Here is a 14,686-nt window from a genome sequence, read left to right as displayed (position 1 = left end):
AGAGAAAACAGTTCCTGGTGCAGAAAAAGTAAATGGATGAATACATCTTATACACAGTGAATGATGGGAAATGCAGCATACACAGCATGTTGATGCTGTGTGGAGAGATACCCTCAATATCCTCTGTTGTGCTCATTTATTAATGCTGGAACACAGTGGCTTGCAGATTACTTTTGAGTCTGAAGTCTTTGTATTTGTATAAAATGTATATCTTCTAAGTCGCTGTGGTTGTTAGAGCTGAAATGTCTTTTCTGTGAACAGCTATTCTCTGTATCCCTCATTGAAAATGCTGTTGCTTTCTTTAGAAAGCTGAGATGCAGCATTGACCCCTCTTAGAGAAGAGGAGTGTTGTTGTAGTACCACAGCCCCCCTCCTCCTCCACCTCCCCCTCCTCCTCTCCCCCCTCCTGTCACTTCAGACAGCCTCTCACTGGAGAGCTCTCTCTCAGATCAGCACTAAACACTCTCCTTAGTCTCAGGAAGTGTTGGAGGAAGCACTCTCAGCTTAGCAGGCTTTTCTTAGACTCCTAGGTCTCATTGCATATTCATAGTCACCTCTGCAGTCGAGGGTATCAAGTTTTAAAAAAAAGGAAAAAAAAGACACCCAGGCTTTAATTATTTACTATCATATTGTTAATACTCTCTGTATTTATCAAAAAATAGATATTATGGTTTGCACATAAATGTTTCATAATTAAAAACATGTCAACTTTGTCTGTGCAGTCAGTGAAGTATTGCTGCTGACCGCCAGTGTAGAGGTCATTTTCCCATGAGCTCAGTTAAACAGTTAGAACACTTACATGCATCACTCTCCATCGCCACACAAATAATGCAGAGACACTCACCGCTGTAAGTGGGAAATTGAGAGGCTGCACTTTGTCATCAGATCTTAGAGCTGCGTCCTCATGAACATCACATTCTGCTGTCGTGAAAGTCCTTCACACTACAAACAGAGCTGCACACAGCACCAGACGTGGTGCTTTATTCTGAGCGTGAGCAAGCATAAAAATCTTTTATTTTAATAAATCATGGAGAAAAAGTAATTTGTTTTCAGTTTTTAATGGGATATACTGCAAAAAACTAGAATTGGTTACAGATGATTGTCCCTCTTAAAGGAGACACTAATCACCATAGTCACAGTAACAAGGTTGTTTTGCTTTGAACACAGCTCATAAAACAGAAAAATGGGAGAAAGTGCAAATAAGTTGCTGATGACCACTGTGTGGGTAAAAACAAAAGGATTTTCACCAGTTTTATTACATTGCAAATAAACTGTGTTTTTTGCAAATAAACTGTGTTTTTTGCAATATGAAAATCTTTTCAGTTAGCACTAAAAATAAAGAGTCCTAAAACAAAGCAGATCAGTTTCACATGCAGTAAGTTCACATCTTGAAGTTGCAAAAGCTGGTCAAAGCAAGGGAAATGTTCTTTAGGTAAAAAGTTATTATAAAAGCCTTTATTTAATCAGGTACAATGGTTTCAAATTTATACACCTTGATTAATACACCTTAATTGAAGTGGCTGACAGATTGATTACACCTGGTATTCTACATTAATTACCGGCGTATTACTTGTAAAGAGTACCAGGTGTAATGAATCTGTTTTCGCTGTTTCTGCCCTGCTGGAGATCCTGTGAGGTCCAAGCCTTTAAGTCATTTTATTACCTGACCTATTAAAGGAGTTTAATATAACTTTTTTGCTGCCTAACAGTGCCTCAAGAATGTTTGCTTTTCTGTGACCTGATTTTTTCTGTGAGTATTGGTCTGTCGTCAGCCCTCTCAGCCCTGCTGTTATTTTTCCACATGGTGCTGATTGTAACTGATCCATAAACACAGTAGATGTGAGCAGTGGGACAGTTTGTCTATAGCTTCTTTCTCAGAGGACATCAGTGCCTGTCCCATGAGCGGTAAAATTCAAATACTCACATCGTAGACACGCAAGGAAAAACAAAAAGAAGTGATTCCTGCGGTTGGACTCAGACGAGAACCTCTATACCCTGTCCTCCTGATTAATAGCCAACGGGTCTTGCTGAGCAGCCATGCTCTGCCACGGTTGGGGGTTCAGGCTGAGAACGAGGCGGTGGCTGACAGTGGTGAGCTATGTGCTGCTCTGCTCCGCGGGAGGTAATGAATCTGTGTGGCTGCCAGAAGTGAAGTGTAGACAGCAGGAGGAAGAGAAGTGATCAGTCTTTCAGGGTGAGGTACTACTTGTCCAGCATGCAGGCCACTGATAGCAGGAGAGAGACAGAACATGAAAGAGAGGGAAAGAGAGAGGGAAGAGGTGAGAAGGAGCCAGACGGGAGAAACAGTGAAGAGAAAATTATTGAGAGGAAGGAATGAGTGCTGGAGAGCAAGAGAGAGTGGGTATAAACAGAAGTGTGACAAGAGACAGAAAAAGAGAGAGAGAGTAGGATGGGGAGAAAGGGGTGGGGTGTCACCCAGTCTGTGTTAACATTCCTGGGGAAATTCGCTCCCTGTTCCCCCACAACACTCCCTAAACCACCACAGAGGGGGTTCATTATTCTCACTTTACTCCTCCACTAATTATCGTTATCATTATGGGGGATAATTACCATTGCAATGCCTAACACCCATGTAGGCTGCTCGGCTCTGAGTCACACACAAGGTTATCAATAGCTGCTCAATTGCAGTCTCATCTGCCTAATTATACGATTTGGGCTTTGTGATAACTGAATAGGATGTGAAATCTAGTATTATGCCTTGTGAGTATGGCTGAGATGCAGAAAGTCAGCAGAAGGCCCTGAAATAAACCAATGCGTGTGGAGCCTGTTAATTAAAAGCTGTGGCTTTCGCTGGAATATAAATCAGAGGAAATCCAGGGTTATGAAACAACTGGAAGTCTCTAAAAAATCCTGCATGCTGGTACAGAGCTGGGTATGTGGCGAGCATTAAACAAAATCCAGTGAGATGTAACTTCAGATCCTCTGTCTTTGATTTCTCCCACTCATTACCTGTAGTAAGAGCATGTTATCTGATTTCTGGGGCTCTTCTTCTTCACTAGAATCTACTTTCAATTAAGCCACACTATTAGCACCAATTCAGTCAGTTCATATCGCAGCATTAATGAAGTAACTGCAGCATGCAGTTGTTCCCCAGGCCTGCATTACGGTCACTGGCTGTGACTTATGCTAAGCTTAGTAGCCGTGTTTGGCGAGGGGCTTTCTAAATCCCTCTGTGGCATTTTGGGGTTGCAGCTGACGCCTCAAACCTGATGAATGCTCTCTCCATCTGCCACAGCTCAACACTGGAAAGCAAGACTGACACAAGCCTAATCAGCAGGAGAAATTCATTAGACCCGCACCTCTGTTACATACAGAGTAGCTGAAAGGATGTCAGGGATGGAAAAGAGGGCACGAGGGCACAAGTACAGAGGGTACGGAAAAGGAGGGAAGGAAGGTGACACCTATGAGCGGTTCAGTGAGCGTATGGCAGACAGTTGAGTTGGGCTGGAGGAATTTGTGCCACTGAGGACCTCATGACAGACAGGAGGCACATTCTCTTTGACCCCAATTACCAGAGGTGTTTCTTTCCATGGCATATAGGGTGGCCCCCTTCTCTGCTCTGTGGAAATTTGCTCCTCCAGCTTGTTGTTTTCCCCACAGAGCTAGTATGCAGACCAGGATGTGTCTGACCTGTTGGGAAACTTTTAGCTATCTGTCCATATGTTAACACATGTATTATATCAATGTGTGCCTCTACAGCAGAAATGTCATGAAAGTTCACAAAGCCCAATGTGATTTTAAAATCAAAATCATAAAAAACAACAAAATTGTTGCTGATTGATTTTTCTGCTGATTCACTCACCAGTTAATTGACTTATTCACTATGATGGCAGTTTAGATAATAGCCTAAACCTGAGGTGCACTAATTACAACCATAAACTCAGATAGTCTGTATGTACAAATTGCCATTTGTGAAGCAAAAATGCAGTATTTATTTATTCTTATGTATTTCTTCTTTATTGCTGCTTTTCATCATTTTAAACTTTGAATATGAGTTTTGAAGTATTGGTGAAGACATCAGTATTTTGGCTCTGGGATCTTTCAGTGGATATTTTTCACTGTTTTCTTCTCTTCATTTTTTAGACTAAACATTATATTCTGTCTCTCAAAACACTTCTAAATACTCAAGTGGTTTCCAGGCCGTTGTCAGGAGATGCTCTAACCACCTACTTTCTTTATTTCTCTCCACAGAGACACTCATGGACTCCACCACAGCCACAGCGGAGCTGGGCTGGACAGTCTACCCTGTGTCAGGGTCGAGTGACAACAGCGTAAGTGATGTGCAGTCTGCTCTGCTTTTGATGATGAAAGGTTTAATTAAATTATCACTTAAGTAATAACATAATTGCAAATCATTTTATTGTGACAGATGTGAGGTGTGTGGTGGCCCTCTTCTTTGTTAGAAGTGCAGTTAATGTCTAAGTTTGCTCAGCCTGCCTTAATAATGTTGTTTCTGTTGTAGCCAGTGTTTTGGTTTCTCACTCTAAGGTTAAAGATCAATTAATGAGCCCGCCTGCCCCCCAGAGTGAGCTAAATCATTTACCCCCCAAAACCTGGAGAGAAAAAAAGATCCAACTGCAAAGTTAGCTAGAAATAATTTGAATTCAACAATGCTTAAACTTCTCATTTGTAGATTTAAGGAGCAGATAATACCTCATTTTCTTTTTGGATATTACTTTAGTTCCTCAAAGACTAACTTCTGCATTTAAATATTGGCTAGACCTATTTTCTTTTGGGAGATCCCTTCATAAATGATCCAAGGTTTTATATATTTTAGCCTGATCTGAACTTTCTGATTCATGACAAGCACTGCATGAATGAACAATCACACTAAAAGCTAAATGTGTGTGTTCATATGCCAGGCTAGAAACTTATGTGTTATATGGGCCCTGTTGGTGTTTGATGCACAGTATTTCCACATGGTTTGCCAGGGCATTGGTTCCTCCCAGCCACATGCAAGCCAGGCCCACTTAGAGCCAGCCAAAACCAGAGTCTCAGTCTCCTTCACTTCTTTCCCCACCACAGGATTTAGACTTCTTAGAATGGGTCCAAGAGAGAGAAAAAATGTTGTAGACTTATTTGCTGGTGCATTTCAAAAAACCACTGCCGATTTTATTCAATTATTTATGCTTCTGTGGTTTGTATTAAAGATGGTTTGAATTATACTCTATCATGCTGTGTCTTTTTGCACTGAAAAAAGAAGCAAAAAAAAGGAGAGCTGGCCTCCAACAGTTCCATGATACAACTTCAAAGTTGTTCAGCAATAATTTAGGACAACTTCATCTCTCCCAACCTGAGGGCATGTTGTCTCCTCCCTGCTAATTCCTACAATCAATACCAAAAAACACGAAGACGCCTGGTTTCCTTTTCTCTCGCCAGGTCTGGATCCAATCTTTGCGGAGCGAGCTTACGCACACACAACGGCAGTTTACATCACATCTTCCTTTCATCTTTGCAAAATGTTAGATTCAGCAAAACATTCTCTCAACCCGTATTTCATAATCAGGTTTAATCCTAAGTGGAAACTTCAGACTTAAAAGTTGAACACTTAGAGAAGAAAGAAAAGGTCACTGTAACTGTAACTGAAAACTATTTTGTGCTGTAAAGATGCCCACGCCGGCCAAAGTGAGGTGAAATTAGGGTCTAAACATCAAACTAAAGACCTCTAAGCTCTTCAAGAATCATCTCAGTTCCAGTAACATGTGGTGTACTGCCTGATTCTGTGGTAGTTTCCTCTTCCAAATCAAATATCTTCGCATCCGATCTTCTTGAGAGGCTCATCTATGACGACTTTTGAATGTGTGGACTTATTTTCTGCTTTTGACTTCAGATAATTCTGTGCTGCTTTTCTGAAAGCCTCCACATGCAGTCATGACATATCCCTCTCTTGGACTGCAGTGAAATGCGAACAAGTCCCTAAGCCCCTGGGTTTAGTCAGGTATAGGTTGGCCTTATCAGCGTGGGCACTGAATTTTTATGATGATATGGCTGAGCTTGTCAAAAGCACAGTCCACTGGAAAGTGAAGAGTGAGAGCGATGAAGATAGCTTGTCCCTTATGGCCCAGGGCAACAGGTGTGGAAACAGAGCTCGCTGTCCCGCTCAGTATAACAGCAAGAGGTGCTTTACAGAAGCTATTGTCTTACACACATATATGCACGGCTTCATGGGCTTAGCTGGAGGATCAGTAACATCCAGCAGAGCGCCGCACCAGCAGTTGGCTTTCACTACTCTGTATGGCTTCATGAAATATATCCTAATTTGACATGTGATACTTCACGACACAATGGAAACGCAAACAAGTAACAGTGTGATATTAAGTCAGAAATGTTATGGCAGTTGGTGTTGGTCTACTCTTTTATTTTACAGGATTCCTGAATGATGCCTATCAAATTATTAGTATAAGAAATTCCTTTATATAGAGCTATAAAGTCAACTTCTTTCGGTAGGTTGTTGAAAGTGATTTGTGTAGAATAATATTACACTTCAGCTTGTATAAACCAAGTTTTATAACCCTCTCTCTGTGTACAGCTAGGCAATTCTGCCTTTTAATTATATAAAGTGACAGCCACACTTATGTTGTCCCTGAGCCAGACAAACCAGACATCTTCATCATTCATCAGTAATGCCAAAAGTATTCAGAACTAGTGCAATATTTACCAAACCAGAGTTTTGTCCCAGGGCAGTTTAGGAAGTTTACTGTCCTCTAACTAATGTTCTGAGATTCTGGCAATAAAACACATGTATTGTATGCCTCACTCCACCCACACATGCAAACTGATGCAGTCATTGTAGTTGGACTATCACGTAGACATGTGTCTCAGGGCAACTTTGTGAAGACTTAACCCGAGAGGTGCACATAATAATGATATATGATATGTGAGTACACTGAAAAAGAGTACTGATGCTCGCTACTTCTTGTTCAGACTTGTATTAGAAAGTAACTTGTGACTTCTTTTAACATTAATCTACGTAAACTTACTCAGTGATCTTGACCCACTCAGAATCTGCTGTGTGACATGGAGCTAATGTATAGCCGGGCTACAGCAGAGCAGGGTTAAGTGGTCAATGTTTTCCTCTCAAGTGGAGCTGAGAGATGTGCGAACATCAGGTCAGACCCCTTGACCCGCTCGCTGCTACGCTGAATCACTGACAACGGCAGCCATTTAGAAATAGACTGCTGGCCGCAGGGAGCACACAGAGCTACCGTGGAAGGAAAACTGAGGTCTCCTGCATAGGCGGAGAACATAATGAGGTGGTGTGTGTGGGTTAGGTTATCATTATGGATGTGTCATAATGTGCTGTACTAGGATATGTCTAGTGTCACTTGGGGACACACCACAGCAGAGTTTTGCAGGAAGGCAGTGTGCAGAGCATTTTGCAAAAATGTTTATGAAACAAATCAGTTCCTTGTGATGTATCAAAGATGCTGCATATTGTATTAAAATTCCTTTGGAATAAGATTGAGGTTGTTTACATATAATTGTGGGCATGTGTGGCAGACCGACATGGCGTGCTTTTTTCACAAAGCCTTTTTCTTTTCAAGTAATTTGCTGTACTTATTTCACTGTATTGGACTCACTGGGATTTAAAGTGACCACTAATTTGCTGTGATTCGCAATTAAAGTCTGTGAAATTATGTTTTTAGGAATTATGCAAAGAAACATGAAAACATAATCCACATGTAACTTTGTGGAAGGGGGGTAAAAGATGGAATGATTCTTCTAGTTTCACATGTTGTGCATTAGTAGTGGACAGTGGTAATTGGAGTTGACTGCAGCAGACAGTTCTACTTAAGTCTGTGTGTGTGTGTATGTGAGAGTCTCTCCATTCTGTGAAGCCTGGACTCCTGCAGGATTTGGCTCCCATGGCCGCTCTCGTAGTAATTGAATGCAGAGAGTGGGTGTCATTTGTCCTCTGTCCCTCTAGGGAAGGCACTCCTGCTCTGACAGATTTCCCACAACTGCAAATGGGGCAACTGTGCCCCGGGAGTTTTCCGCTGGGTCTCTCTCTCCCTGCTTTTGTGTGTGAATAATTTATTTACTTCTGTCAGTGATAGAGCGGTGATATGTAATGTGGCTGTGGACCGTGAAGCTAGTTCAGGTTAATTTGAACACTGTAATGACAAGACGTGATAAATACACAGCTCATGTTATGTCAAAACAATGAAACCGTTAAATCTTTGAGTGGTCTGACAGCACGTTCACACTGTGACTTGACTGATGTGCCACTTTATCCTGACCAGCTGTAGGTTGTAGAACAGGCTGATTCCTACTGTAGTTGTCTTGTGCAGCTAAATCTTTATATAAAACATATTTAAACAAGATTTAATGGCACTTTTTTGTTGTCTATCATGAAGTAACCTACTTTTGGTCAACAAAAAGGCAGTCATAAAATATAAAAGTCATAAAATAACATCCTAAATTATAGCTGGCTCCAGTGATGGGTGCGGTAATGGATGCAGTCCTTTGTTTTGGGGTTGATTCTTCCTTTAGTCTTCCAAATAACAGTTTTACAGTCCTTCAAACAGCTTTGAGTGACTGTAATGACCATCAACAACTCTTCCACTTGTGCTTGCCAGACAGATCCATTTATCAGGATTCTGACTGCTTGTTGACGGCCAGTGTCCATGAGGAGTGTAGCTGCGGTCAACTTTTTTGTGGCCAGCAAAACTTGTTGATCGTCTGTGCGTTGGCTGAGTTTTCCTGGTCGCGCCAGATGTACAGGAAATTGAGAATTCTGACAACTTGATTGTGTTGCTTGCAGTATGAATGCGTAGTGGTCCCAACAGAGCAATATAACAGTTGACACATCAGCAACCATGAGCCTCTTTTTCGGTCCGTTGGCTGCTAATGCTTTCCTGACTGTCCTTAAAAGTGGATATCCTTTGAGGCCATTTTCAAGGTTTCTTCCACTGTCTTTATTTAGGATTAACAGTTGGAAGTTGTTGATTTTATGAATCAGTGAGCCTGTTGTTAATCGCTTTATGTCTATAACTGTAATTAAGTTCTATATACAAACACCTGATGTATTTGTCCTTGAGCACTACTCTGAACTCTTCAGTACCCGCTCAGTGCAAACCAATTTGGATTAAAATGTCAGTTAAATGGATGAGATGTAAATATAAAACAGCAGTAGTGCACAATAGCTCCGGCATAATGTGTGCTTACAGAGGAGTTTGGTAATTAGTTGCTACAAAGAGGTCCAAAGAGGTTTGAGACCCTGGACTAATGTTATCGTTTGGGTCAGTGAATGAAGCAGAGAGCTCTCTTTGTTGGATCGTCTCAGCTGTAGGGGTAACTCCAGTCTATAATTCAGCCTTGACAGCGCGTTCCGCTCAGCTTTACAGATAAAGCAGAGAGCCACAGTCATGGAGATGTATGGATTGCAGGTCAGCTGAACTTTTCTCTCTCTCTCTCCTCGAGTGGCAGAGGAGATATTGATTCTCAACCTCATTCTCAGTGAGCGTCACTGAACTGTAACACTTCGTATAACTCCTGAGGAAGAGAGGAGCAGCTGACACAGAGTAGTCCCTACTATCCCCGCCTTAGTCCAACCATCACAATCTGTATTCACTTCAGACAGGTTCTCTGTGCGGGGCCTTTGTCTTTCGGTATTGCTGCTCTTGCATTATCTAAATTACAGGCTCTACAGCTCACCAGTTGGTGAACCCGAGGCTGGTGTGCGAAAGTAGTTTCATTAACAAAGTAGAGGAGGCGTGAAAACAGTTGAAACGGTTGAAAATTTGTTTGATTGGTAGGAAGATAATGGTGCAGGAATTTGTTTTGAGAACAGGACAACTCCAACGTGCTTTATCTAAACAGGTGTGCACTTTTATCAAACAGATTCAGTGTACTGTGTAACACTAATTTTGTTATAAATGGGAATAATTGCCAAGGCCACACACTGACTTTTTTTCAGTATCATTCATGCAACACTCTTGTTTTCTAATTCAACAGAATCTCTATTGGTCTGTTGAGAGCTCACTGAAAATGATGTTCTCATGCAGGATTCCTAGTGTTTGTTTTAGTCTGCTTGGAATAGTGGATTGGTAACACCCAGCAGGTTCAACCAAACACTGATAATTATTTACCAACAGTGTTTCAACCCAGAGTTATTAGACTCGGGACCCAGACGAGAGCAATTAAAACATAAAACAGTGTGCCTCTGTTCAGAGCCAGCCGTGCGTTCTGTTTCACACCATTGCTTTTTCATCGTAAGGGTATGTTTTTGTGTGTGGTGTTTCTCAGAGGAGGGAAAAACATCCAGTGTACCATGAAAATCCCTTTGCTTGTTGTTTACCTTGACGTCTTATAGTCTCGCCTCTAATAATGTTTGGAAATACCCCAAATATTTCACAAATGCAAATGAGGCTCTTGATAATATTTGTTATGCCTTTGGTTACAAAAAAATGTCTTTGATCATTCTGGTCTTAAACATCTATTTTATGTTCTATTAATGCACTGTTGAATGCACTGAGCCCTTATGGCTGTTGTCTTCCACACTCCAGAACCAGAAAAACAACGTTTTGCCAAACGTAACAGGATCTCGGCAGAATATGCTGGAGTTTTTGTTTCCATCATCATCTGAGGGCAGCTCATCCCCTCTCACTAATCCATCTTGACATCCACCACCAGCGTTACCTCCACCTTCTGTACTTAAAACACATGACCACCCTTTTACAGCACTCTCAGTGAAGAGCCAGGGGAAAAAGCTGTGAAAATGAAGACGTTTCTTCTAATTTCACACTCTGCGCTTGATCGTTAGGCTCTTATTATGCCCCATTTGCTTCCCTCCACTGGCTGTGATGAAAGCGGGCCAAAGAGGCCATGACAGGACAAAAAGGGGCCCTCCATCAAAACACATTTTGTTTGGGGTCTTTTTTAGCCTGGCTCAACCCTTCCCCCCACATCACTGCCAACACTTTCCCTTGCAGTTTCCCCTGTCTGCATCCCTCATTAGCAGCAACCCCCACCTGTCTCCTCATTCACTTTATTAAACTGCGATTGTCCAACTCTCTGCGCTCAGTACAAGCGGACTGTCCGTTCTTGTTTAATTGGCCCGCAGCCTCCCCACTGCCCCCTCAACAAGTGGGAGGGTCAATGGCTGCTCGTGACCTGGGATGATGATGTCTGCCAGTACAGGCCAAAAGACAGACGTGTCCTTAAACCATACCACCAAGAAGTGTTAGCTTGTACAATCATGGAGCCACAATTGCTTTATTTGTTTGTAATTTAAAGCTATTGAACAGAAAAACTGACCACACTGCTTCACTTTGGTATTCAGTATGAGCAGATTTTAGGTCTTCAAGACTAAATTGGCATTATTACCATCAAAATGTGTTGTTGGTTAAATATAAAAAAACTGTGTTTTTGTTTTTTGAAGTTGATTTCCATCATAATTACTTAAACATGTCTCATTGGAGCTGGGCCAAAGCAGTATCAGGTTGATGAAACTCTTAAAACACTTTTTTTTTTTTTTTTGGTCATGGAAAAATCTGCATATATGATGGTGATTTTGTTGTGTACACATATTTATTTACAATTATATGTCAACAAATTTTATTTTTGGAAACTTAGGTTTCACTCATCAGGCATGTTTGGACAAAATTACATCTAAGATTCAGATAAACAAAAAGTTCTATTTTGTTTTTATTTCTTTCTTTTTTGTTTAACTGCATCCTCTTTTCTTTCATAGTTATTATTATTTTTGGCTGCACATCAGTCTTTTCTGTTTAGATTGGCTCCTGTGATGGTTTGGGTTTGGGTCAAGCCAAGCATCACACTAGCAGTGATTAATTAGGACATGGGAATTAAGAACTAAAGCTGTTCTAATTAGTTAGAGAGTGTTTGATAGAATGCTGGTTTGCAACAAGAGGGGTGACTTTCCTCTCCCAACCTGTCAAAATCTGTCAGAATCCTCAGTAAGTGGGCACTAATTTGAGAAATTATATCAGCTGTGAAGTGAAGAGTGAAGGAGGGGGGGGCTGCAGCTGATGCAAAGTGGCTCTTGGGGGTTGAGAACAGGATTTTTCCCTTGGCTGAGATGCTGAGGTCAAGGTCACGACCTGCTCAGCGGTTAAAGCGCATGGTGTTTAACGTGGGTTTGATCCGTGGCCAAGGGGCAGGAAACCACAGAGGTTGCATCTGGAGCCTGTACAGTCGGAGTGAGTGCTCAAATTGGTGTGCAATATGTGAACTTTGAAGTAGAACAGCATACCCAGAAAACCTGGAAGAAAATTTGCTCCTTGATTATTCTTTATATGATTACCTGTGTAATATGATTATGCCAGTTTAGTGTGACTTTGATTGTGGAAAATTCATGTCATGTTTCCTCAGTGCTCAGCTGACGTGAAAGCAACTTTCACTACAATGTCAATAACCCATTACAGTATGTGCTATGAATGTGTCCTATTAAGATACAATAAAAAAGTAGGACAGGCTATCACATAAACCAGAGCCTCTCTGCTCAGTTCAAGTGACTTAATGTCATGTCTCAAGTTTCTTTTAAAGCATTACAGCATGTGAATGGTTTTTTCAATGAGAGGACAAGAAAGGAGAAAGTAAACATCAAAGCTGTCTGCCTTCACAAAGCAGGGTTTAGAATTTTTATCATCCAAAAATCCAAGTAATTTTTTCTAAATGCAGGTTTTTGAATGAATACTCTCATTCAAATGAAAACTACATTTTACCATTAATTGCAGCCTCACATTTTGACAAGCTGGAAAAAAGGCAAACTGATTGTTGGTATAAGCCACCTTGGGTCTTCAGTGACAGCTTCATAATGCCAACCTCCCTTTGTGGGATTTACTTGTCAGAGTAAAGTGCCAGGTAACTGATGACATCCAGCTCATACTGTTCTAAAAACATCCTAAAACTGGAACTCAAAAGCTCTTCTCATAGATTAAAAATGCACCTCTTTGATATCTGAAAGTCATTTAACAAATAAACCCCAAACAGCAAAGCTGTTTCTTGATAAAATAATTAAATCCTCTATTATTGTCATACACGGCTTTATTTACTTAACTAAATTAATTGGAGCAAGGCTCAGAGAAAGTAATTTGTGAGTGGCATTGTTAATATACCAGTATTACCTCAAGAAATGGGAGGACATGAAGGAAAGGCTGTCTCTCATTTGCTCTCCTTTTAGGCTAGTCCCAGTCTAATACATCCATTCAACAGTTATTAGAGATATTGTATTTCTTTGCATCATGTAATCAATTGAATCAAAATAATGCTGAAGGCTTGGCCAGTAATCAAAGTATTTTAAATGCACAAGACATTCCTGTTATGGCTGCAAAATAGGTATCAGTGGGGAATTTTGACAGTTTATATTAATCAGAAACATGCAGAGCATTTACTGCTTTACAGCTGAATTGCAATTAATTGAATGAATCAATTTGACTATGTGCCTCATTTGCCAAATGTTTTCTTTTTAAATTAAGATCCTTTTCACAGCAGTGAGATAGATAAATGTTAACTCACTGTTTATGTCTGTTCTTGGCCAACAGTGGGAGGAGGTGAGTGGTTACGATGAAAACATGAACACTATCCGGACGTACCAGGTCTGCAATGTTTTTGACAACAACCAAAACAACTGGGTACGGACAAAGTACATCCGGCGTCGTGGCGCGCAGCGGATCCACGTGGAGATGAAGTTCTCTGTGAGGGACTGCAGTAGCATCCCCAACGTGCCAGGTTCCTGTAAAGAGACGTTTAACCTGTATTACTATGAATCTGACGCTGACACGGCCACCAGAACCTCACCAGCTTGGATGGAGAACCCCTGGATCAAGGTGGACACCATTGCAGCAGATGAGAGCTTCTCCCAGGTGGACCTTGGAGGCAGAGTCATGAAGATCAACACCGAGGTCCGGAGCTTCGGCCCCGTGTCACGTAACGGCTTCTACCTGGCCTTCCAGGACTATGGTGGCTGCATGTCGCTCATCGCTGTTCGAGTCTTCTACCGGAAGTGTCCTCGTATCATCACTAATGGGGCATTGTTCCAGGAGACGCTCTCCGGGGCAGAGAGCACCTCCCTTGTTGCTGCAAGAGGTGTTTGTATCCCCAATGCAGAGGAGGTGGATGTTCCCATTAAACTGTACTGCAATGGAGATGGAGAATGGATGGTACCCATTGGGCGCTGTATGTGCAAGGCTGGGAATGAGGCTGTGGAGAACGGGACTGTTTGTCGAGGTATGTTTTGTTCTCATGTTTTCTTCATATCTGCTAAGCCCAATGAACCAGTCATCACCACAGAGAAATCAACCACTAAAGGATACAGTCCATACAATGTTTATGTGGTAGAGCACTTTCCACTGTCAGCTGTCCCTGGCATCTATTCACTCCCATCCACTTGATGGTATAAGATGATAGAAGGTATAAATTCTGTACATGGACTATTCAACTGGAGCCATCAGCATATTTCCATAAGAATGATCGTCACCTCCCGCTTTCTATTTTCCAACAGAAATACGCTGTGAAATATGGCAATTCACATGTTAATTCTGGCTTGGGTTTGATTTGAAAATACACCGCTGCCTTTTGAAGTTATGACTACAGAACATGTTTAGTTCCAATGAGCCACCATGAAAAGATTGAAGTACCTCATTGCAGGTGCTCGGTCCCAAATCACAACGACTTGTCAGAAAACACATTTATTTATTTA

At 41.4% G+C, this 14,686-nt stretch overlaps 1 protein-coding gene across 4 annotated transcripts in view; it reads left to right on the top strand.

Annotated features, from left to right (window-relative positions):
• Positions 1–14,686, top strand: part of ephb2b (eph receptor B2b) — a 120,256-nt gene that overhangs the window by 41,156 nt on the left and 64,414 nt on the right. For all 4 annotated transcript variants that reach the window (XM_018704414.2, XM_018704412.2, XM_018704413.2 and 1 more), the window contains exons 2-3: positions 4,213–4,292; positions 13,530–14,214. In XM_018704414.2, the coding sequence (XP_018559930.1) occupies positions 4,213–4,292; positions 13,530–14,214 (765 nt within the window). The remainder of the gene's footprint in view (positions 1–4,212; positions 4,293–13,529; positions 14,215–14,686) is intronic.

This window comes from Lates calcarifer, linkage group LG12, assembly GCF_001640805.2.
Source record: "Lates calcarifer isolate ASB-BC8 linkage group LG12, TLL_Latcal_v3, whole genome shotgun sequence".
NCBI lineage: Eukaryota > Metazoa > Chordata > Actinopteri > Centropomidae > Lates > Lates calcarifer.
This window is presented reverse-complemented; position numbering and strand designations above follow the sequence as displayed.